Source organism: Amyelois transitella, chromosome 12 (assembly GCF_032362555.1).
Source record: "Amyelois transitella isolate CPQ chromosome 12, ilAmyTran1.1, whole genome shotgun sequence".
Taxonomy (NCBI): domain Eukaryota; kingdom Metazoa; phylum Arthropoda; class Insecta; order Lepidoptera; family Pyralidae; genus Amyelois; species Amyelois transitella.
Window position 1 is genome coordinate 8915309 of NC_083515.1, and position 26043 is coordinate 8941351.

Consider the following 26043-nt stretch of genomic DNA (forward strand, 5'->3'; position numbering starts at 1 on the left):
AAAATTTACGACATAAATTTCTTCATCAACCACCTATGTGGAAAGATAGTTCCATTATAGAAATTTTCCCTCTGTTCCATTATATGCATCAGGTTCTACGCCCAGGTCCTATTTTTAAGCACTTTTTATAAATGAAAATGTCATTCGTAAGACTGGCCAGTATATTAAAAACAAAATTATTTACTTTATAAATCTTCCTAATTGAGGTTCTTTTTTGACAGAAAGATACAATGCGGTGCATTATGCGTCAAGCAAATAAAATAGAAATACTTTGGTAATAGAAAATAATTATGTAAATTAAGTATTGAAATATTCTATGAACCTATTTATAAACTTTTAAGAAGTAGTTTTGAATGGAGTTCTTGGATTCCATCGGTAAGGTTTTTTTAATGTCGTGTATGTACCACATACATACTATTATTACAGTTTATGAATAACGCAAGTTTTCTTTACGCAGATTTTAAAACAAAAAAGAAGACTAACAGAGTAAGGTCCTGGTATCTGTACGAGCAGTTCAAATCACTGGAGTGCAATCAACTAGAGGCCGCAAAGAAACTGAAGAACAAGTATTATCAGGAGAAGATCTTGCGCAGAGAACTAAGCGAACGCAAAGCACGGCGCTCGCTCTACGACCAGAGCGAGAACAGTCGTTCCGATTTGCAAAACGCATGCAGCGTAAAAAGTGCGCACACGCGGTCTTCACTGAGCGACAGCAACGATGATTTTCTAGAAAGCTGTTACCAATTAGAAGATGAACCGGACAACGACCAAAGCGAAGAACTGAGCCAGAATGATTCCCAAATTGAACATCCGAGTGGCGAGTTCAAAAGCATGACCGATTTTGATAGCATCGCTAGTGTTGTTGAGAATTTGAAAGAAAGTGAAAATATCATTGACGAGATTAAAGAAGAGCTGGAATTTGTCAAACACGGCATTGCTGAAAACATCACGCTACAACTGGAAGCGGCCAAAGAAAACGTCCAGTGTTTGGAGGAATTTGGCGAGTTCTGCGAACTCGATCAACTTTCCGAGAAAGAAAGTGAGCTCACCAACTATGAAAGAGAAGAAATACAAGCCATTATCACTCCGAAAGAGAGCATCAGTGATACTTTTTATGATAACAATAATTTAATCGCTGCTTGGATGAAGTTAGTTAGCTTCGCCTATCAAGTCATCAAACTAAATCACGGTAACTTCTTAAAACTATCTACTAGGTATTATTCAATATGCTGCCTTAGAAATACAGTACATTATAATAACACTTCAAACGTATTGATATTTTCCATTAACATGTTTTCTCATAGAGTAAGTATAAGTACATATCAGCAACATTTAAGTTCGTATTTTAGTTTTTATACGCCTCTTTTTATATCATCATTGCCATTATATTTGTTACAGGTGGAAACTGTTACTGCGACTACAGCTCACAATTTCTGACTGCAGTCCTTGCCTGCGACGTACTTCGCCGGGGCATCAACAGAATGTGTGAGTTATGGAAACAATATAAAATTTGGTGTAGTGGCCAGCAGTAAGATCTTGTTTCTTTTCAGTTTGTGGAACAGTTCTGCGGGTACTAATAGCTGTCCTTGATATTCTATAAAACTAGGTTACCCATCATTTATTCGTTTGGTATCTTGTTCAAATAAGTTTCAGGAGTTTCTTACAGAGTTTCGTTTTTTAAGAATAAAAATCCACACACAGTGTTTTCATAAACTGACTCTGAAGATATAATTTTAGGTGATATTTTGCAGCCCTACGTTTGTCCGATAAAGTTATATAATGATGAAACTGGATCTTCAATATTCTGTTACAAAAATGATAAAAGAAAATTTAAAATTGACGACATGAAAAGAACAAATTTTGAGGTGAGATCAAGCTTTTTCTCTAAACCATAAAGTGTGTATTCACAATTTACAAGCCACGTGACATTAGACAAGATAACACTTAATTGTTTTTTTACAGCCCTGCCCACAACACAAAAAACTTAGAAAAATCCCTGTATGCAAATCACAATGTTACAGAAGAAAATATAATTCGGAAAAACTTTCAAGATATTGTGAACCTAATTTCAAAAAAAGAATAACTAGCGAACCGTTGCCCAGAGTTGCCGGGAAAAAGACCATAGATCACAGCAACAATACTCGCTCTACTTTATGGCCATCAGACTTTCTTAGCGAGCAGTCTACGAAAAAATGCCACTGCCCATGTTGTTTAAAGTTTAAGAAAAACCCAATGCTTAAAGTAACTAAATACTTAGACGGTTTGCTGGCAGACATGAATCGCTCGTGAATTTGTTTTTGACATGTTTATAGTTATTTTTGTACACTTGTTTATTATACATATTATACACGTCCATGTGGTGTTTCTTTTACCTGTCCCTTTTGAGCTTAAAATGAAAATATTATATGCTTTCCCTAACAACAGCGTTCGAAATATTTTACTGTTTTACTTTTTTCGATAAGGTCGTAAATATTTTTGTAACAAAATAAATACTAAGTTCTTACCAATTCATATCACACTTCAATAAATAAAACAATAATTAACAAATATGTAACACTTTAATACACATGTCGCCTGTACAACAGCGAATTATTCAGTTACTATATTCATCGTCTACAACAAATTACATCGATAATGTTCATAAGAGTTCATCCCTCCACCTTCGATAAATTCGTGTTTATAAAATACATCATGCCACATATTAATTAAACAGTTCAATTAGCTTCACAGTATAACATGCCGTCTCTTTGGATTTCTGACTTTACGGGAAGAGTTCTGCTAAAGGTTTTCAACTTTAACAGTCGATACATAGATTAACATATCACGTGTTTATCCTTTTTAGGGTAGATGGAGCCATCCATAATAACAAGATTAAAGCCGTAAGTTGCTAGCCCACCGCCTAAAAGTAAAATTCCAGTTTAATAAGTCTTAACTGACTTTTACAATTAGCAGATGACATACTATATGATCTGTGAATAATTGTTATTCAACTTTATAAATATATTGGTACTGAAGTAAAAAAAAACGAAGGATAAAACGGAATACTTACACACTTAAACAGAATTCTTCCGGCAAAAACCAGGGACGAAGTTGAAATAACATCAGAATAAATAGAATTAAGTAGAAACAAAAATAATCTTATCTAGAGTTGTACAAACAAAATAATATATTCAAAGTGTTATTTATCAGGCGCGGGATTCGTTACAATTGCCAAATTTATATTTTACAAAAAAAAGCAAATATTACTGTCATATTATGTTCTTTTCTAAGTATTGATTTAAGAGTTTGTTATAAATATTTTTAGGATTTTCATATATAGGATAAATATTTTGTGCTGAAACCTTTTTAAATATGGTGCGCGTTACTATTTCGTTAATTTAGCTTAGATTACTCGTTAATTTTTTCTGAAAATTATGCTCAATAATACGTTCTTATCATTCGATCTAAATCCATGTTTACGTTTAACAATTATTATTTTTGTCATTGAAATATTTTACTGTTATCAATGTTTCACACTGGCCATCGAAGAAATGTTAATTTGAACTGTGAAAAATGTACTAGCTATAAATACTAAAGGTAGGTGTAATAATTATCATTATGATAGTCTCACTTTTTTTAATCGCTAACAGCGCACGCGTATTCAAAACAAATAAATCACAGACACCGCAAATTCATAAATTTGGAAAAAAGCCTAAAATAAGATTAATTAATAAAATTCATACGCAATGCTGCGTCACAGTTATAGAAAATTTCAAATCAGTCGTTTTAACTTCATCTAATAGTAGTTTATTAAAATGGAAGATATAAAAATACTTTCAAATAAGCTATAGGTAAGTAAATTAGGCAGTGACGACTTGGTGGATCATCTAAGCTGTAGTAGTATTCAAAAATGTAATGAAAATTTAATTTATTTATTTAATTAAACATTTTGCCATTCAAATGTATAATAAAACAATATTTAATTGCAAAATGTTGAAATAGGAATTGTTACACGATCAATTTGCGGAGTCTAGACGCGAGTCATATTCTCTCTTGGCAGCCTTCCTTCCCTCAATAAAACAGTTTAATATAATGGCATAGAAATCAGTACGAATGTTTACAAAAAACGTATACAAAATATATCCCGCTACACAAAAACGAACTATAAGCCAAACTCTTATTTCGTGTATAATATAATATGAACAGACATTTATAAAAAATTGACGCTATTATTATCTAAAAATATGTTTACAAACTCATTGCAATTAATTACTGACTTGATTATATTATTTCACATTTAAGTTTTCAAGTAAGCGCTGTAGAGTATTTTCTAAGTATATCAAAAATTCACATATACTGCTGCAAAATGGCGATTTCTTCAGTAAATATTTATCTTTTATCCTTTATTTTTTAAGGCATTTCATCCTTGTTAACCTTTAATGTACCTCGAACATTTTTCTTTAAGTAAGATGTAGGTATACATCCAAAAAGTAATCTTTGCACTAAAGTACAGGCGTATGGATGTGATCCATCCACAAAACATAAGATTTCACACACTAGCTTCCAACCATAGAGAAATCTTTTTACCCTTCTTGAAGAATTATCTATACAGTATTTACAACAATAATGCGTATGTGAAATAACTTTAGCAGTGAGTTTGTAACATCTATAGTCTGAAATAAGGCGGATGAACAGCGGAAATAATGCGTAATCAAGTTATCCAGAATAATTTAAAGACCGATGTACCTACACATAACTGAATTAATAATATGTCATCATATACAAAGAATGGATTAACTCTTATCCCCGCTGTAAACATCGTGGTCCATATTCATTGATCTGAATATAAATACGTTTGCAACCCGGACGAATTTTCAATACCAATACCAAAAACAAAATACATTCATAAATTACTCAATACCAATTACGTGCATCTTGGCATTAACCAAGCCCAAATCAACATTTTATACATACATACATTTCAAAGTCCATTATTTAGCGTATTTATATCATTCATATCAGTGTTCCAACCTCTGCGGTTGTGTGAACAAAGCTTATTTCAGACTATTATAAACCTGAGGTGGCGTAATTTTTTAATAAATAAAATGCGGTGACTTTTCCTTTTTATTTTAAATATTTAACCCAATTCGATCCACAGCAAGATAAACGGATAAAAATAATTTCGTAAAACATTTTTAAACCGACATTGGATTAGAACACCGCATTTTCAAAATAAAACATATCTGTCAAACGGCATTTTATGTCACTCATCCCAAATAAAGTTCATTTACCAGGCGTTCCCACCGAAACTGCCCGAAAAACTTCAGGCCAATCAGCTTACATCCGCTGACAGTAAACCGCTGTAAATGGTTGTTAAATTAACCAATCAGAAACCGCCTCTTTTTAAACTTCGACGAAGTAATGTGTAGCTATTTGATTTTTTTTCTATACAATACGAACCTTATTGTATATGTCTTATTGTTCATTTCTTCGCGGTCTGTGTGACTGTTTTTCTTGTTTCTACACATACTTCGCCGCAAAACATACTTTTCACAAGACATTAATAACAATACTAAAAGTCCGTTTGACATTTACTTGAAATAATATTATATTTTACGCACCTGACCTTCAGACATTGAGCTACTTACTTACTTAACATTCCTATTTTCCCACTGTTAAGAGTCCACTTGGGTTGGCAAGATAGTTGAACACCAACTGTCAAACTAGTATCCGATTCGTCAAACGCAAAGAAATATTCAATTGTTATAAAGTGTGGTTTTGGTGCTGTTTTAAATAACTAACTATGCATCTTTTAACTAAATAGACCCGTTGAAATAATATTAAGACTTGATAATTCTTTTTTTTTTATTGTAACATGTATTTGATCAGAAACAAAATATACACGCTAGACTAATTGTTGTGCTCATCAGTTGGCGCCACTGTCGACTAAGAACACTAGCGCCTCTAACGGAAAATTGTTCTTTATTACCCACATGAAACTTGTTCCTTTTATTTACTTTACTAGAGGCCGCCCGCGACTTCGTCCGCATGGAAACCCTATCAATCCCGCGGGAACTCTGGGATAAAAAGTAGCCTATGTGTTATTCTGGGTCTTCAGCTACCTACATACCAAATTTCATGGTAATCGGTTCAGTAGTTTTTGCGTGAAAGAGTAACAAACATCCATACATCCATACAAACTTTCGCCTTTATAATAGTAGTAGGATAAATCGTGGCTTCCACCAGTGATTCGGTGATTCTGTACTATAGGTATACAGTGAGTAAAAATTCCACCGATATCATAGTTTGTAGATTCACAAAGGTACAAAATTGAATACTGGGAAGACCTTGCATAATTATTGTAACCAAGATTACTGCAATAAAGAATATTTTATTTATTTGAATTTAAACTTTCTTTGCATTAAGCCGCGTACACACCCAGTCAACGAAGGAGTTTCGCTAGCCTCCGTTAATCCTCTTTGGATGGTTTCGTGCAAACCAATGCCTACATTTTAAAGCCGACGAAGGAAATATGACTAACCTGTCAAAACACCCACGAGCTTCAGCATGGAAAAAGACTATGATTTTTTGATATCCTTCCGTTTGTTTTCTATTGGTATCATTAGAAAGAGATGAAACTCCATCACTCTCCAACTGGCTTTATTTGAAAGACAAAGATAAAACGTCATTTAAAGTCATGTTTCCATTATATCATTTTTCTTTCGAGTTAACAATATCGGTTATATTTACAACAAGGTTGGTTCCTTCCTTCCCTCCTTCGTTGGCCCTGTATGTACGCGGCTTTAGACGAGTTGGCAACTAAAACCAATCAAACCGATCGAACGACTAGTTGTCCGGGGGGTTGTCAAAGTAGTCTATTTTTTCGGCGGGCGTGGCTGCCGTCTGTTGTTGTTGTTGCGGTTGTTGTTGTGGTTGCGGTTGTTGTTGCTGTTGCGTTTGTTGTTGCTGTTTGTTGCTACGCGCCGCCCACGCGTTGGTCGAAGTAAGTGTGGCCCAGCCGCTGCCGCTTGTGCTACTACTACCGGCTGCGTTCGATGATGGTCTATGGAAGGAGAGATTATGTTGTTAAAAAAAAAAATAGGGTGGAATTGAGAACCTCCTGCTTTTTTGGGTCGGTTAAAAATATGCTGGCTAAAATAATTTATCATAATATGTAGTATTTTCTTTACTTTGATTTGAGGTAAAAATAAATGGCATGTAAATTCCACTGCATCTCCTTCCCATAGATGTCGTAAACGGCAAATAAGGGAATAGACACATTCATCTATTTCATAGATTCCTCTTCAGAGAAGTGAGGATATAACCGGAACAAAGAACATGTTAAAATAAAACAACTTCTTTACGACTGAAGCGCAAAAAAAAAATATATATATAGCGTAAGACTGACTTGTTTGTCTGTGCGGGCGTCCGAAGCACCGGGCCGGGCACGCGTCTCTTTCCTGCCTCGCGGGACACCACCTCCAGGATGCTCATAGCTGGCAGCCACGACTGGAAACAATTAAAAATAAATTCGATTTTAACCTACTTTGAAAGGATTATCGATAAAAGTATGTGTAACCTGTTGGACAACTCACATCGATTGGTTGGACAAAATGTACCCCAAACCGGTTTAATCATAAAAGCGTAGATGTTATGAGAACATCGATTGCACAGATCGAATTTCTGTCATCGATTCATTCGAATTCGAAATTCGAAGCGCGAAGACCCAGCGACCTAGGACCTAGTGCGCCTTCTATTTATAGGCAGTAGCTACAACATACGTGCTAGGCATAGTAACTACCAATTTTTAAAATCTTCGCTGCTATTGGCTAACGGCGTGACCATCCTAAGTTGTGATAGGCTGATGACGTGTGACGTAGACAACGGTATATAATTATCTTATTTTTTCTATCAGCCGCACATCTCGTGTATAAACTGTCTTTCTGTCATAAGAAAATCCGGGGACATACATATCTAGCAACATGTCACTATTTGAATCTCCATACCATCATAAAGCCATACATTTCAAGACTGTTGACTCGGTCTACCCCGCAAGAGATAGACTTGACTATATGTATGTTATAAGCTAGTAAATCTAATACACAATAACCTTCTCCCTGACTACCCCACAAGGGATATAGACGTAACTATATGCACATATGTATGTATAAGCTAGTATATCTATTAAACAATTACCTTCTCCCTATCGGCAGTAGCCACCACATTCCTGTTGGGCTCGGCGTCGTAAGCGACGCTCTCGCAGCCGAAGTGTTCGCACATCTCGTGTATGAACTGACGCTTCTGCCAATTCATTGAGGGGAACGAGTGCGAACGGGTTTTCTGTTTCGACTGTGTACAACGAAAGATTTCATTATTTATCGCATGTTATTACGGCATAAAAAAGGTGAGATATGCGATATAGGCGAGCCAATGGACTGAAATCCGACCAAAAGGAGAGAAAAGTCGGAAGGCGAACCCCGGGCACTTCTGTGGAGGGTGCAACCACGCAAGGATGAGAGAGATAGCGGGATCTTTTACTGATATTCTAGCATTCTAGATTATTGGTGATACTAATTTAAGCGACCTAATAGACATTTACTGTCTGTTTGTATGCGAAGTAAATACACTTTGTGAATTTAAAGGAAACTTGAATCGACATGCTAATAAACTTTTTGATAGACAGAAAGGCATAGATAAATAAAAGATAGCACATCCAGGCTTCTAAGCGAGGAAACAAACTTGGATAAGGCAAAGGTGTAAAGTATTAAGATTGAGTAAGAGAGAAGGGGACAGGTAGAAAGTATATTTGGTATTGTTCTTTTAGGTGATGGGCTAGCAACCTGTCACTATTTGAATCTGAATGTGGTCTTTTTAAGACTGAGACCTCTGTTTGCCACGCAGGGGATATAGACGTGATTATATGTATGTGAGTATGTATGGTAATATAAAAGACTAGCTGTGCCCGCGACTTCATCCGCGTGGAATAGTTATATTGGGCATCATTGAAGCCGTCAAGGATGAAAAATTTTCTCCGTTTTTTCACATTTTTCATTGTTTCTTCGTTCCTAATAGTTGCAGCGTGATGTTATATAGCCTAAAGCCTTCCTCGATAAATGGTCTTTTCAACGCAAAAATATTTTTTCAATTCGAACCAATAGTTCCTGAAATTAGCGCGTTAAAACAAACTAACTCATCAGCTTTGCATGCCTTTATGAGCAGTCAGAAACTATCCAAAAAGGCTCGACTGGCTGTGCACAGGGGCGTGTTGGTCCCGACATTAATGTATGGGAGTGAAAGTTGGGTATGGCAAAAGAAGCATGAAAGCAGAATAAATGCAGTGGAAATGAGAGCGTTAAGGAGTATGATGGGTGTGAAATTGAGTGACAGGATAAGGAACAGCGTGATAAGGGAATGTTGTGATGTGAAAGAAGATGTAGTTACAGGAATAGAAAAGGGTATGTTAAGATGGTTCGGTCATGTGGAGAGGATGAATGAAAGCAGGTTGACTAAGCAGATATACAAGGAGAGTGTGGAGGGAAAGGTCGGAGTGGGAAGACCTAGACGAACGTATCTTGATCAAATTAAGGACGTCCTGGTAAAGGGTCAGGTCAAAAGTACCCGAAACCGCCGAGCTTGTATGAAGAGAGTTATGAATGTGGACGAAGCGAAAGAAGTATGCAGAGATCGTGGCAAGTGGAAAGAGGTAGTCTCTGCCTACCCCTCCGGGAAAGAGGCGTGATTTTATGTATGTATGTATGTATGTAACTCATCAGCTTTATAATATTAGTATAGATTTATATACGAGATTTTTTTTATAAAAAGTAAAAGGAATAATAATTAAAATAAGGATGGAGAATACCAATCCAAATTACACCTCCTAATTTATTAGGAATTGTTCGTAAAATTGCATAAGCAAATAAAAAATATCATTCTTATATACCTTCTTGGCCTTCTGCACCAGCTCCGAGAGGTGGTCATGCACTTGCTGCGCGAAGGCGGGGTCCCTGGCGGCGAGGCCGCGCAGCGTCTCCGAGTAGCGCGGCGCCAGCTTGGCGGACACGTCCGGGTTGCGGATCTGCAGCGCCAGCGCCAGTTGGCGAGCGCGGGCCTCCATGCGGCACGCGTCGTCGCATTCCAACCTGGTGCAAAAAATTGTTTGTTTGTTTGTTTGTAAACTCTTACATACATATAGTCACGTCTATATCCTTTGCGGGGTAGACAGGGCCAAAATTCCTGAAGAGACTGACAGCCTACGTTCAGCTGTTTGGCTTTATGATAGAATTGAGTTTCAAATAGTGACAGGTTGCTAGCCCATCGCCTAAAATAAGAACCCCAAATTTAAAAACCTATCCCTAAGTCGCCTCTTACGACATCCACGGGAAATGAGATGAAGTGTTCCTATTCTTTTTTATATTGGTGCCGGGAACCACACGGCACTGCCGGTAACCACACGGCACTCTTGTACTTGTAAACTCTTTATTGCACATAAAAATAAATATAACAAATTACAAAACAGTTATTGGATTGAGAAGAATGTGTACAATGGCGGACTTATCCCCAATGGGATTTCTTCCAGTCAACCATATAAAATATAAAGGAAAATACATAATTAAAATGGCAGCGCACATAAAAAGAATTGAGGATGCAGTATAATAAATAATATAAAAACATACATATATATATATATATATAAACTTACATATCGTTATATAAAATATATTACTTACGTTTTCAACATATTTGCGGGACGTTGCACATCGGACAGATCAACGGACCCGCCCTCCTGCATTTTCGTGGCGGCCAAGGCACTCATCATCCTATAAACGTAAAAGATAAACAACTTGTAAATTTGCAAGAAATTGAATGTAGCATACTAAGCTGTAAGATTTTGCTTCACAAATATCTTTGTATGATCGTGCCGGTAAAGCTGAAGTATCCTTTAAGTTAGCTAAGTTAATCAGTTAAAAATTTAAAGTTAAATATGGACGTACAATATTTCTATTTTAGTAAGGTTTCTGTATTTAGTGAATAAAGTCAGGAGAAAAAAGAAGAAACTCGGTCTAATTCCACAAGCTATTCACATCTAGTCGTGGCGATCAGTTTATAAATATATACGGGACAAATTACACTGATTGAGTTAGGCTCGAAGTAAGTTCGAGACTTGTGTTACGAGATACTAACTCAACGATACTATACTTTACAATAATTACTTATATAGATAAACATCCAAGACCCAGGCCAATCAGAAAAAGTTCTTTTCTCATCATGCCCTGGCCAGGATTCGAACCCGGAACATCCGGTGTCACAGAGGGTAGTACGCTTTACTACCGCTGCGCTTCAGAGGCCGTCAAAGCTTATAGGACAGTATAATCATCCAGCAGACGAAAGCGAATATAAGTGTTTGAAAAACATGCGAAATTTTTTCAAAGTCTATGTCACTTCGAAATTTAAAGTCCAGGGATTAGAACACGAAAATATTACAAGAACTTTTTCTCTTCGGATTTACACTAAGTCCACAACTAAACACTTTAAAATTTCACAAGTCTTTTTAACTTCAAATTTTTAAGTGTAAACTACACTTCACATTGAGACGAGAACAAGAAGCACTGACTTGGCCTGGTCGCGGGCGTTGTCGTGGCAGGCGCGCGCGGCGTGCCGGCGGCCGCACGGGCACGTGGCGCGCACGAGCTGGCGGCACGGCGCCGCGCTCGGGCACGCGCCCGCGCCCGCGCCCGCGTGGCACGGCGCCGCGCACGCGTGCCCGCAGCTCGCGCGCTTCTCGTTGCACGGCTGCGTGCATCTGGAAATGTACAATTGTATCTATTTTTAAACTGTTCTCCGTGTCGGAAATCTGTAATTGGTTTTGATGTGATTATGTTGCGCCATACGGTTCACGGCACCAGTAAAAAAAGAATAGGACCCATCTCTTTCCCACGGATGTTGTAAGGGCGACAAAGAGATAGGGTTATAAACCTTGATTCTTCTTTTGGGCGATGAGCTAGCAACCTGTCACTATATGAATCTCAATTCTATTATTAAGCCAAACAGCTAGAGGTGGCAAGGGATATAGACGTGATCATATAAATGTGTGAAAGAATGATCTCTTTTTTTCAATTGCTTCTCCCATTAGCAATAGACATTCTTACCACCTCACCATGACCCAGTGAAACATGGACTTATAAACTTAAAAATCAAATCGCTAGACATATAAAAAAATAACTGTATTACTTACTTGCCAGTATCGCACGGTCCCTTGTGACAAGTTTTGATACAGGTATGTTTGCCGCACGGCAACGGTTTGCCGCAGGGTAATCCGCAAGAGAACTCTTCTTGCGAACACGGTATTGTTTTCCGTTCCTAGAAACAAAAAATATATTTAAATCTTCTTATGAGTTTCAAACTTTTACATTACTTCATACATACCTATTATGATTTACATGGATTCAATGCTAAATTACCATTTAGTCTCGACGATTCAGCTTCCCGACATGTCGGATGGTGACATGTACCTCGAAGCGATTCGTTTTGATTTGATTTTCAAGGCAAGAGTGAATAGACATTATTTGAGCTTGCGTGCTTAGGTTACATCTCGCTTACCACCAGGCAAATCGAAGACAAACACTCAATCATATAAAAAAAAAATTATTTGCTCCATTATCAACCTTCTTTTTTAATAAAACAAAATTCGTAACAAAAATGTAGATATAGAATGAACAACAACAACAACATCAACACAATACCTCATGTCCGCCGTGACAGCGCTTCGTGGTGAGCACGACACACGGCGGGCAGTCGCCGGCGTGGCACGCGTGCAGCGGCTCGTGGCCGCACGGGCGCGCGCGCGAGCACTGAGCGCCGCACGCCGGCGGCCGCGCGCCGCACCGGATCGGTGGGAGTAGGACCTCGGTGCCGCACTCGCAGCGAAGCTCGTCCCAGCCTGCCAGTGACAATGGAATGGTTAACGAAACTGTTCCAATTTCAAAGTGCTTTATGACAGCATGACATAACACAATGTAGAACCTCTGTGCGAAGCTCGTCGTCCCAGCCTACCAGTGACAATGGAATTGTACATGAAACTGTTCCAATTTCAAAGTGCTTTGTGACAGCATGAGAGGAGTTAAAGTAGAACCTCTGTGCAAAGCTCGTCCCAGCCTGCCAGTGATAGTGGAATGGTGAACGACGTGTTCCAATTTCAAAGTGCTTCTTGACAGCGTGAGAGAACACAGAGTAGAACCTCTGTGCAAAGCTCGTCCCAGCCCGCCAGTGATAATAGAATGGTGAACAACGTGTTCCAATTTCAAAGTGCTTCTTGACAGCATGAGAGAACACACGAGTAGAACCTCTGTAAGAAGCTCATCACAACCTGCCAGTGATGGCGAATGGTGAATAAATGTGCTCCAAATTCAAACTGCTTAATTACAAACGTAAAGCGGGTAGAACCGTGTAACGAATAGTCGGACAGGAGTTCCATTCTACCTGCCAGTGATAAAAGAAAAAGAACAAAATATCAGTGTTTAGTGACAGAGCGATGAAAATTTTATATTCGTTTCCAAATTCAAAATGAGTGTACGTATACTCACTGACGCGAGGGCAGGGCGGGCAGTGTCCGGTGTGACAGAAGTGTTCGCAGCGGTGCAACTGGCACGTGAGCGAGCGGCCGCACACGAGCGTGCAGCGGTGCGACGTGGCCGCGCAACATGTTGCACGGCAGCGGTGACGCCCGCATGACAGTTTCTGAAACAATAATGTTCTGTCTCATTCAAAATGATTCAATTGTTAAAGAGAACAGCTCATATAGTGTGATAGTATATATTTGGTTATGGTTAGGCTCTGCGTCGGGTACTTTCTACACACTATAAAAATACGGTCGAATTGAGAACCACCTCCTTTTTTTGCAAGCAGAGTTTGTTGACATAATTTTACTTCTATTTTAGATTTTGCTCAAGGCTTATTGCCACATCTTTAGCTAATTCCGTGTTTAGAGAAAAAGCCGTCAATGAAATAATAAAAATCGGGAATGTTTATAGTAAAAACATTCCAGCTTCGTTATTTTTCTATAATGTACCCAAAAACTGAGTAAAAGTGAAAGATCCGACAAGCAAGTTTTTTTTTACAAAATTATTTTACGCTTATTCTGGTCCTCTAATGACGACTACACGCACACGCATTGAAATGCTACTACCTACCGAAGATCCTAAGTAGTTCCGCGCGCAGCCAGCACGGAGTGAATATACATATTTTATTGTTAACTACCGACAATTTGTACGCGTCCACTAAATGTAAATATTTGAAGTTCTCATTGTAAGTGAATTTTTTGTAGATTCTTTTATGAGAATAAATTTCTTTAAAACTTAATTTGCATTTAAATATTAATGTATAATAATAGAATAGAATAGAAGACTTATTTTCAAAATTGGATACAAGGTATCACTTATTGACGTCACATAACTTAAATCTAATTATAACTACTACAGCTTCCAAATCATGTGTACAAGAAGCGGCGGAACAAACTACACTGCAGCATTTTCATCGGACGTTAATTTACAAATATAGATCTCCTAAATCTATATCGTGGACGAATGCACATTGTCTACATTAAAAAACATAAATGAATGTAGAACTAAGTATAATGAAATACTTCTCCCAGCCAAAACTGAACGGATTCATTGCATATTACCAAAATGGTTCAATATTAACCTGTAAAGTCTTACCTTATTACACTTCTTCTGACACAGCACATTGTTGTACATCTGCGGTAGATCGGCGCACGGCACCTCGCGGCTGGAGTGACCACAGCGACATTGTAACAGGGTCTTGTCCGGACAAGTTGGGCATGGACCTGAATGAAACATGACAAAGTTAATTTTAAAAAGAAATATTAGTATATAATAGTAGCAATAAGTATGCTATAAATAACTATCCAATTCCACATGACCTTCGCGAAAATAACTACATTTTAAAAAGTAAAGGCGCTTATTTACGCCACTAATTGGTAAAACCCGGAATGAAATTAATTGACCTTGCTCTTTCTTAAGCCCTTAAACTATGACCATATCACTTGATACGAGTATTATAAAGTCCCCAGATTTTCTCGAATTCGAATGTATGCGCTCATCTAGGAAAGTTGTGGACGAATGTATTTTGTTGCTGTTGTTGAAATATTGGAAATAGGGTTTTCTGAGGAAAGTTTATAAATGCTAGTTATATAGCATCGTTGAGTTAGTATCTCGTAACACAAGCCTATAACTTACATCGAGACTAACTCAATCTGTGTAATTTGCCCCTATATATTAATTTATACATTTTAACTAGAAGGTGAAATAGAGACAGTCGTTACCTTCATGGCAATCTAGCTTGCAGAAATGTTTGTCCCCCGCGGGCCCACACTCCAAAGGTTTAGCACAGATGTTGCCGCACAGTGGAATCGGGTCTGTGCAAGATTTCCGAATGTCTTTGTCAAGTCTGTAATGAAGAAATACAGATATAAAACATATATCGACAAGACAAGAAATTAAAAAAATATTTCATAACTTATTTAACCCATTCATGACTTACTGCAAAATCAATAAGTTCCTGATATGTAAAAAATATTTTGATCAATTATGGCAAAAAATAAATGTTACAACTTACCAAAAAATTAAAAATAACAGAGAAAAGAGATGAATGGAGGACGAGGAGGAGGAACTTCATCGACAAGAGTAAATTAAAAATTAAATTTAAGAAGAAGATTATTATGTACATATGTATGGTTATGTCTACCAATAAAAAAAATCTCTTTAGCGACCCTTTAGTTTTGTATTATTCACTCCTTACACTGGGGGGGTGGGGCGGAGTACGAACAGTAAGAACTCGTTACCCCTCGTATATCAATACCATCCATTTCCACAGAGACAGATATCTACGCGATCGCGATCGTTGCTCTTTTTCTAGGAGACGCGTATATCTTTGTTTTACCATCGCCGAATAGTTCGGATCTTCATTCTTATTTCGTAACAAAATATCTTAAACACACATTGACAAAGTACATCACACACATAGACACAGAAAACGCTGCCTCTATTCCAGGAGGCGCGTATATCTCTGCTTTGCCATCGCCGAAATGTTGTTCGAATCATCAATATAATTTCGTAACAAAAAAAACTTCAACACACATTGACAGGGACACAGACATGTGTGTGCATATGTAATTATAGGTCTACTTTAGAAGAGCGGAATCTCCAAACACAAGTGCATTATGCATTTAAATGGAGGCTCCAGCCACAAATTTGTTACCCGCTTGTAAGTTACTTAATAAATATTTTTTCATTTTTTCAGTGTGAGAATGGCACGTACTTGCGTTTCCCGCAGGGGCAGGTGCGCACGCTGTCGGGCAGCAGCAGGCAGCGCGCGCAGGGCGGCGGGTGGCAGCGCGCGCCGCACACGTGCGCGCCGCACGCCAGCACGCGCGCGCACGCCGCGCCGCACGACCAGCGCGCGCTCCGCCCCGACTCGCGCGCGCACGCCACCGAGCGCGACACCGCGCCGGGGCAGTAGCACACTGAAAAAATGAAAAAATATTTATTAAGTAACTTACAAGCGGGTAACAAATTAGTGGCTGGAGCTTCCATTTAAATGAATAATGCACTTGTGTTTGGAGATTCCGCTCTTCTAAAGTAGACCTATAATTACATATGCACACACATGTCATCACGTATATGTATAACTTGCGGGGTAAACGGGATCAAACCGTATTGAAGGCCACGTTCAGCTGTATGGCTTTATAGTGGAATTGAGATTCAAATAGTGACAGGTTGCTAGGCCTTCTGCTTAATTGCCTTTAACGACAACTACAGGAAAGATATGGAGTGGTCCTATTCTTTAGTGCCGTGAACTTGGCACAAATTGAAAACACATTTTTCTTTTTCATATGCTTTTAACAGCCGTGTTCAAGCATGTTGTAGGGAGGCATGCAGTATTGATGCTTGCCACTTGTCTCAAACAGATGCTTGGGGGTATTTTTATTAAACCGGATGTTCAACAGGACTTTTATGGAATCAGTTCCAAAAGTTATAACTATGATATAAGTCTTCTTTGTCATAGCACCAAATGGGAATTTATATACAATTCAAGCTAATTGTATGTAAGACAGAAGTCGCTCTCTTGACTCTGGTCATAGGCATACCCGTCTCCTTCCCAGGCAAGGTGTAACCGAGACATCTTAACACTGATGTGTGTCTATAGTCTGTCTGTCTGTATCTGTGCCTGTGTCTGTCTGTGTGTCTGTATCTGTTCAACTCACCCTGTGTGACGGTCTCGTTGCATTCATCACAAGGTCCCTCGTGGCACTCTTTCTGGCACGTGTGGACCTCACACGAGAGGGTGCGGTGGCAAGTCCGGCCGCACACCTGGGCCAGCTTGCTGCTGCACAGCACTGAACGAGTCTCGGCCCCGCAACCGCATTGCCTGGATCACAAAGAGACATCTTGAAAATACAATTTCTTTTATCACCGTAAATTTACATTGCTGAAGGAGGTGGATGAGAAAAGCACAAAACCGTGGAGAATGGCATGCATTACTAGAGGCCTACATCCAGTAGTGGATGCATATGGGCTGAAGAAGAAGAAGGAGAAGAAGAAATTTACATTTACAATTTGTAATGTACTACATGCAGACTTTATGCTGCCGGCATTATCTAAAAGTCTACCATTTAATATACTTGTGGAAAGGATTGACTATATATATAATAGGCAACCCAAAGGGAAGGCTTTCCCCCAGTTTCAAGAGAAAATTATGACTTTTCTAAAGAACTATTAACCAACCATCCATTCCATAGGAGATAACTCCATAGAAGGCTACAATATAACACACAGTAACCTGGAACGGTAAACCTGGCAGACAAGGTCCCATATGTCAGAGCATACAGAAATGCAGACAGTTCCTCTGCCACTTTGAATACTCTCACACTTGTGCTGCTCATTCCCGGGAAGAAGTGAGAACTTAGACAATAAACATACTTGTTAACAGTGGCCTGGCACGGCGGACAAGGGCCCGGATGGCACAACAGCGTACAGGGATGCGGACAGTTCCTCTGCCTCTTACAAGACTTGCCGCAAGTGTGCGCACCGCTCGCCCCGCGGACGTATTCCGGCGAACGGATCGCGCCGCACATACAACGATACTCGGTCGGTATGGACTCGCTCGTGTTTTGACAGGCGGGGCACCGCCATTTTCCCTCTGCAACACGAGATTTTGAGAATTTAAAATCAAATGACTCACATATTATAAACTATCACATATTATATATCTACGTTCGTTTACGTTTACGTTTACGTTCTACAAAATCTTCATATCGTTTTACTACACATTACTTTCATTAACTTGTCTTCTCTTTCACTAACAATACCTACAAAAAAGAATAGAAAAACGAACAGAATAGAACCACTCCCTCTCGCTCCCATGGATGTCATAAAAGGCGACTAAGGAATAGGCTTATAAAATTAGGATTCCTCTTTTAGGCGATGGGCTAGCAACCTGTCACTATTTGAATCTCAATTCTATCACAAAGCCAAACAGCTGAGCATGGCTTATCAGTCTTTTCAAGACTGGTGGCTCTGTCTACCCCGCTAGGGATATAGACGTGATCATATGTATGTTTGTATGTAAAATATTTAAACTATAATAACATTTATGTAGGTTGCAATTTGACAACAATTATGTATTAAGCAATAGTTGCAATGCAACCTACATCATATAAAAATAAATAAATGATGATAAAACCAAACCACACTCACCAACCATACTGCTTATGGCCCATTTCCTGATACACCTGAGATGCAGAACATGGTAACAGTTGGCACACGACCACACGGGGTCGGTCTGTTTCACCCGCTCGCAGCAGACGAGGCATTCCAGCGTGCCCTTGTCCAGCTGTTCACTGAGACGCTCACGCTGGGTCATCTCCGTTGAGGACTGGCCTTTTGTCTTCTTGTCTGGAATTAATGTCGATTGTTAGTTCGGCATTTCCAGAAACAACAAATAAGCTTTATCAAAATTAACATTTAAAAATCCTACTTATATTACAAAATGTGAAAGTTTGTATGTGTGAATGTGTGTTTGTAACTCTTTCATGCAACTGAATTGATTTTCATAAAACTTTGCAGTAAAGTAGACATTGAAATACAATAGTAAGTTTTAAATTAATGAAGTTGCGGGCAACAGCTAGTATTTGTGTACATAATTTTGACTTGCACTTTGAAATAATGAACATTACTCCCACAGGTGCGCTTGTCTATGACACCTGAGGTCCCAGGTTTGATTCCAGCCAGGGCAGGATGAGGAACAATCTTTCTCTAATTGTCCTGGGTCTTGGATGTTTATCAATACATATTTAACGATAGCTGAACGTGGCCTATCAGTCTTTATAAGACTGTAGGCTCTGTCTACCCCGCAAGGGATATAGACGTGATTATATGTATGTATGTATATATTAAGGATAAAATTATCAACATAAAAAAAAGTCAATTCAACTTGACTGAATAAAAAAGTTATATAAGACACAATAATTTTGATGAAATGTATACTTAAAGAACTCTAAGTTAGATAAGGCTTATCATTTTTATTTTGCTCTACCAATAAGAAGGAATTCATGTCACAATTAGAAACGAAATATAAATACAAACCTTGATCTGAATTTTTGTTCCTATTATTAACTGGGCTGTGTACATTTTCCGACTTCGAAGGTCTTTCCGGCCTTTCATCTCTGTATTGCAAATAATTGCTAGCATATTGTTCATCTTCAGAGTAATTTCGATCCGTAGCCCTTATTCGCTGGCTTCCAGCCCAGTTCCTTCCTCTGCCTGACCCTTCTTTACCATTCCTCACCCTCTCTTCTGCCCCCCCTGGAGTCCTGCTATTGTAGAAGGTTCTACCAGCATCAGTCTCTTCTTTCTTTTTCCCTTTAAAGTTTGATTTCGATTGGTTTCTCTCATTACGATTATATGACTCTTGATTACTGTCATAACGGCTACTGTTATCTTGATAACGATCCCTGTTACTATCTCTTTCAGAATCATTATAACTATAGTGATCACGATCAATATTACTGTCTCGGTCACGAGCCCTGTTACCATCCCGATTATGATCTCTATAATTGTCACGATTACGATTTTTAGCTTCATTATGCCTGTAGTTATCTCTATGATTATTATGACCCCTATGGTTAGTATCACCGTTCTGAGATGCTCTTGGTCTTTCTCTCCAGTTTGTGTCTGAAGAACTGCCTTGTACTTTCCTAGGCTCCGAGGTAACATCTACAGTGCTACTGGAAGCCTCTGGAATGTTTTGAACACTTGCGGCTGGCTTAACATTTGACCTTTTTGGCACAAATTCTGTAGCAGTTGCTGTCAATTTGGATTTCAATACAACTTCACTCTTAGAGTAATCTGCTGAAGAAGTAGGCTCTGTAGGACAAGCAGAAGTGTATTGGTTCTGAACACAATCTGCACCAGTTGATGAGTTTGATCCATAATATGTGTCACCATGAGTATTTACAGATGAAGATGGCATGTTCTGGTAGTTGTAATCATAATTTTGATACTGGCCATTGCTGTAGTTGGCTGTATTCGCTGGCACAGCACCATTATGTTGCATCTGAGAGAGAAACTCATTAAAACTCACATATTGATCACTAGAATTATACTGCCGGTTGGGGTGATAGGCTTGATTTGAATACTGATCATTCGTACCACCCTCCCAAGTGTTAGCACCTTGGTATTGGTTGTTATAAGCGTATGAATTGTTCCACTGAGACATGATTACGACCAATTACGAAATATTGTGGATGGAACTTTGTATCGACATATCTTAGGTATGTGACGTTTTGGGGGGAAGGTGCCCCGGTGTGGCAGCGTGAAGCTGGGGCCAAAGGCCCTGAGCTTGGTTGGTTTTTATTTAATCTGAAAAGAATAAATCAGTACAGTTCAGACAGATATTAATGTACTAGTATCATAGACATGTGGTATCAAATTAAAGTATCTTACCTTCTGTTGTAATCCTATTTTCTTTTGATTTTATTTACAAATAAAAAAACTAAGTAAAACGATTTATTTTTTATAAAATTACATCAACTTTGATATGATATGACAAGACAATTCGATTGAATTGAAAGTGGTGAGGTGAGGGTGGGAGGAAAAGTCAACCAAACGAAACCAACGTTGTTGGTCATAGAAAGTGATGTGGGAAGTGTTCAATTCAGACAAAACATGGAATGGGCCATAATGCATGTACCAAGTTACGTGGCTGGGGAGGAATTCTTGATTCTATGTATTATTATTGTATGTACTTATATTTCATTCTTTTTCTCTACCTTCATTTAGACTAGAGTCCAATAGAAATCGTTTAATTACTTTAATAAAGACTGAGTCGGAATGAAGGAGTCTAAGACACGCAAAGGCATTTTACGACTTTATAGACACTCGTCTTTGCCAAGTTCGCCACTATGGTTTAGTTTCCGCCTATGGTCTATGGTTCCGCTTCTACACCAGCTCTATGATTTACTCTTCTTCCGGTCGCCATGTTATTTCACATTTCATTTCTTCGCAACGCTTCCTACGCAGTGTGTTATTTCTGAAGTGAAATTAACTTCTATCTTGATTACTTGCTTTGTTTGTTGTATTGAAGCAAGTGAATAGTTATTTTGTGAATTATTTGTGTGATAATATCTCGACCATCATGAGTTACGGGAGACCACCGCCTCGTATTGATGGCATGGTGTCGCTGAAAGTGGACAATCTCACATACCGAACGACGCCAGAAGATTTGCGCAGAGTATTCGAAAGATGTGGCGATGTTGGCGACATATACATCCCAAGAGATCGCTACACCAGAGAAAGCAGAGGTTTCGCTTTTGTAAGGTATGTTTTAGCCATGACGTCATTAAGTGCCATGCTTGATGCTTTTGGAAGAATACCGTGCTTAACCCTATAATTGTTTATATCCCTAGGTTCTTTGATCGTCGGGACGCAGAGGAAGCGCTGGATTCTCTAGACGGGCGCATGTTGGATGGCAGGGAGCTCCGCGTTCAGATGGCCCGTTACGGACGCCCTTCATCTCCATACAGAAGTCGTTACGACCGTCGACGCAGGTATCTAACGCATTAATTTTATATTTGTTTGCATGATTATCTTCACATAAAACTGTAAGCATGAATTTTATGCAAAACTTCATACAAAATAAACAAATAATTTACAGATTGCAAGAACAGTACAGCTAAAAAATGAGTTGCTTCAACGGTGTGGGTAAATCATCATCAAATAAATGTTTAGGTGACATATTCTTAATGTGTGTGCTATGGTGTCTCTTTTTTTAGCAAATCCCGTGGTCGATCCAGGTCGCGTTCTCGTTCCCGCCGCCGCTCGTACTCGCGCAGCCGCTCCAGGTCCCGCAGCCGCAGCCGCTCGGACTCCAAGAGCTCCCGGGGACGCTCCCGCAGCCGCAGCCATTCTCGCTCCAGATCCAGGCATTGATGTGCTAAGTAAGTTCTACTTCAAATACTAATTTGAGTGGCTAATTAAATAGAGAAGCCCCGGGGCACATCTAGTTTTCATAACTGTAAATTTGTATACCTGTTCAATTATTAACATAATATTTTATTGGAAGTGTCTAGTCCGCCACCAGCGGCCATTTAACAAATCGAATTACTAAGCCGCTAGTGGTAAAATAAGAAATTAAATAATTCTGCCACAAGTATTGTGGTATACAAATTTGTTCCTTTAGTCAAACGAATAAAGTCTAATTTTAAAATACACTAGGGCAGCGTAGTGAAGTTGTTCCTATTACGGCAGACTAATATAAAATGCTATTCCGCCACAAGTTATTAGTTATTGGAATATGTTCCTTATAACTTGTATATAAAGCATATATTTCATTATGTTAAAGTATCGTACCGAAGTTAGCAATGTGACAAAAACAAAAACATAACCCTTTCGGTTTTTGTTTTTGTAGTTGATGAGGAAGTTTTAAACTTTTTTCATTGTTTGTATTACTGTAAATTATAATTAACGATAAAACCCAGAAAAAGCACTTAGAGTGCTTTTTCTGTGTACCGCAAAAATACAAAACAGCTATGTTAAAATAATAAAGGCCATAAAACAATAACAGTACTTAATCAAAAGGAAGAGACCAAAAAATACAACATTTAGAAATAAACGACGAAGAAATAGAAAATGATGACAGAAATAAAGATGAAAATACGTTTAAAAGAACAAGTAACATAGAAATTAACAATAACACTACAGAGGTTTTAGAAACAGAGCAAATTGGATTTGCTAAAAATATAGTAGATAATAATACATAATGAGCAAAAAGAAAGCAATAAAATAAACTTAGAGACACATGTAATAATACATATTGAACCAGAAACAGAAAAGGAAGACACAAAAAACTATGAAAATGTAACGATAAAAACAAATAAGGCACATACATATAATCGACCATACTGCAGAAGATTTAGAGATAGTAAATATAGAATACGCAGAGAGACAACTTATAATACATAATAAACAGGATGAGAAAGATATAAATCTACATATAGAGAAACCTGTTGAAACAAAATCTAGAAAAGGCTGAGAAACATGTAAAAACTGAAGATAGAAATGACAAAAATATGCCTGATTTAATGCCTTTAGCTAATACTAAAGGCATTAAATCAGGCACAGACCTGTAATGCTCTTGTTAATCAAACAATAAGATTACCAGCTGTCCGAAAACGCAGAGGTCGACCCAAAGGACATGATCTAACAGTAGTAGGAGTTAAGAAAAAAAAGAACATGAAAAATAAATATATTTCTTAGAAATCGTGTATCATTTACTACTTTTTGATAAGTATATCAATTGCCGCAAAAGGCTTGCCTCAGCTTTGGTGGCTGTTTATTTTTGGTAGGTATGCTGCCTCTAACTAGCGGTAGAATATTTTGTTGGTTTGACTTGCCACTTGTGGCAGAATAGCCTTATTTGTTATTGTGCCTATAGCGGCAGAATAATATAATTTTTTATCTAACCACAAGTGGCAGTATATTTATTTTTATTAAATGACCACTGGTGGCAGACTAGACACTTCCTATTTTATTTGGTTTCAGGTTGAGACAGTACCTGTTGCAAGCTGAAGTGCTGTGCCTCTTGCCCCAGCAGCCTTCGGCTAAGGTACTAACCTCCACATACTCGGCCATCCCCAACCTTTACTATGATGACATAGTAGCAAAACATTCAATGTATCAAATTATTTCTTTAAGTCACTCACTGAAGGCTAATTCATTATGATTTTTATTGTATCCTTAATTTTTTTTTTGTTTCCAAGATGTATAATGTGTGAATGCCAAGTTTGTACAAATCTTTTGTGACTAGGAAAAAACTTTCTCTACATTTTGTACATTGTTTTTTGTTTGAATCTGCTGATTTTGTATTACTGTGTTAAAAACTTAGGTCATGTGGCATGAATTAATGTAATAATTGCCCTGTTTTGGTTTTTTATGTAATTCCATGTGACTTATTTAGGTGTGTGACAGGTCCTTAGCTGTATTTCAGGTTTATAAAAATAACATTCTCATGAAGAGTCTACCCAAAAGGATTACTATGGGCTAATTGGGCAATTAATTGGGACAACCTGTTATATGTGGTAAATACATTTATGAAACCCAAATGAAATTAGTATTTTAATTAAGAATTTCAACCTTTTACGTGTACGATGTTTATTAGGTCATCATAAAATTAAAAATTTCTTATTATAATTTTGTCATTAGTTTATCAAGCCTACATGTAATTTGTATTTAGGATAATGCTTTCAATAAATGTTTAAGATTTTATTGTTATAATATTAATCAAAATGTTATGCTCAGGGCGTGTGGAGAGCGCGGGGAGCGAGGCGGTATGCCGGGGGGGGGAGGGGTTTGCTGATGCTGACAACTGCTGAATTGCTGTTGTTGCCGTTCATAAGTTATGAGTAAAATTTTATATTTATTGACAAACCAAGACATGCATAAATAAGTAGGTTTAAAAAGGTACAATTCGCTAACAAAATTAGTGACCAAAGTAAATAACACATTTTAAATTGAAATATACATTACACTTAAGATTTAACTGTAATTGGACGCGGCGAAGTGCCAATATTCTTTCAACACACAGTAGGTGGTAATGGCGACATCTCAGTTACTAATACCAACATTTGTTTGGCAGGCCGGTGCTGCCGCTGGCCTGTTGCTGTGGCAGTTTGCTGTGCTGATCCCTGTGCTTTGCAGATCACGTCTAGGTTTGTCTGTAAGCGGTTGACCCTCCCCGACCTCAAACGACGTAAAAGTACATTTTCAGGGTAGCAATCACGGAAGCGTTTTAGATACTTTTCAAATATATAGTTTAGCAGCGTAACTGATTAATTCCACGAAGATTCGTCGTGAACACCTGGCACTGGATTATGTGTAGGTTTTATTCTTAATAAATAAATGTGACAAAATAACAATTTTTTTTTTTCGTTTAAAATAGTAGAGTTAGAAAGGCCATTTCATACGCTCAGAAACTAGGTGTATAAAAATCCTGTTCGGTTTGTATCTACGGAAAAAATTTATTTAAAAAAAAATCCAAGTGGCACAACTGGAGCATATCAGGTTGGTCCTCGAGGAAATCGTGGTTCCATTCCATTATATATATATTTACTAGAGGCCGCCCGCGACTTCGTCCGCATGGAAACCCTATCAATCCCGCGGGAACTCTGGGATAAAAAGTAGCCTATGTGTTATTCTGGGTCTTCAGCTACCTACATACCAAATTTCATGGTAATCGGTTCAGTAGTTTTTGCGTGAAAGAGTAACAAACATCCATACAAACTTTCGCCTTTATAATAGTAGTAGGATTCGAAGTGGCTCCTCTATTTTCAGCCTGGCTTGAACGAACATGGTAGGCCCGACCCGGACTAAGCGTGATACGACCTTTCTTGCCCTTACTACTAGTAGTATTAATTCTCAAAAACCTAACTACCATAATACTCACGTTAGGCGTCTCACTTGGGAAGAGACCGGGAACCGCCTTTGTTACTTGCGA

The 26043-nt window shown here is 38.2% G+C and overlaps 3 protein-coding genes across 5 annotated transcripts; 2 read left to right on the forward strand and 1 right to left on the reverse strand.

Moving 5' to 3' along the window:
* Nucleotides 1–234: 234 nt before the first annotated feature.
* LOC106141725 (uncharacterized) lies at nucleotides 235–2347 on the forward strand. The gene is made up of 5 exons (XM_060946914.1): nucleotides 235–375; nucleotides 458–1189; nucleotides 1399–1485; nucleotides 1738–1865; nucleotides 1963–2347. The coding sequence occupies exons 1-5, from the start codon at nucleotides 354–356 to the stop codon at nucleotides 2287–2289; spliced, it is 1296 nt and encodes a 431-aa protein (XP_060802897.1). The 5' UTR covers nucleotides 235–353; the 3' UTR covers nucleotides 2290–2347.
* Nucleotides 2348–2539: 192 nt separating this feature from the next.
* Nucleotides 2540–21326, reverse strand: LOC106142583 (protein shuttle craft). Its single transcript, XM_013344393.2, has 17 exons — nucleotides 20997–21326; nucleotides 19638–20912; nucleotides 18750–18947; nucleotides 17973–18192; nucleotides 17258–17421; nucleotides 16312–16516; nucleotides 15317–15441; nucleotides 14691–14818; nucleotides 13560–13713; nucleotides 12720–12916; nucleotides 12212–12336; nucleotides 11591–11779; nucleotides 10707–10796; nucleotides 9920–10118; nucleotides 8176–8328; nucleotides 7388–7488; nucleotides 2540–7042 (listed from the first exon to the last, which is right to left on the reverse strand). The coding sequence occupies exons 2-17, from the start codon at nucleotides 20767–20769 to the stop codon at nucleotides 6826–6828; spliced, it is 3597 nt and encodes a 1198-aa protein (XP_013199847.2). The 5' UTR covers nucleotides 20770–20912; nucleotides 20997–21326; the 3' UTR covers nucleotides 2540–6825.
* A 182-nt stretch (nucleotides 21327–21508) lies between these two features.
* Nucleotides 21509–25465, forward strand: LOC106142664 (serine/arginine-rich splicing factor 2). Of its 3 annotated transcripts, XR_001228868.2 has the most exons (5): nucleotides 21511–21869; nucleotides 21959–22099; nucleotides 22325–22489; nucleotides 24093–24156; nucleotides 24849–25465. XR_001228868.2 is itself a non-coding variant. In XM_013344518.2 (4 exons), the coding sequence occupies exons 1-3, from the start codon at nucleotides 21688–21690 to the stop codon at nucleotides 22479–22481; spliced, it is 459 nt and encodes a 152-aa protein (XP_013199972.1). In that variant the 5' UTR covers nucleotides 21509–21687; the 3' UTR covers nucleotides 22482–22489; nucleotides 24093–25465. The 3 variants fall into 3 exon arrangements, 2 of the variants coding, with proteins under 2 accessions (XP_013199972.1, XP_013199971.1); XM_013344518.2 differs by having other exon boundaries at nucleotides 21509–21869; nucleotides 22346–22489; nucleotides 24093–25465; XM_013344517.2 differs by having other exon boundaries at nucleotides 24093–25465.
* Nucleotides 25466–26043: the final 578 nt, after the last annotated feature.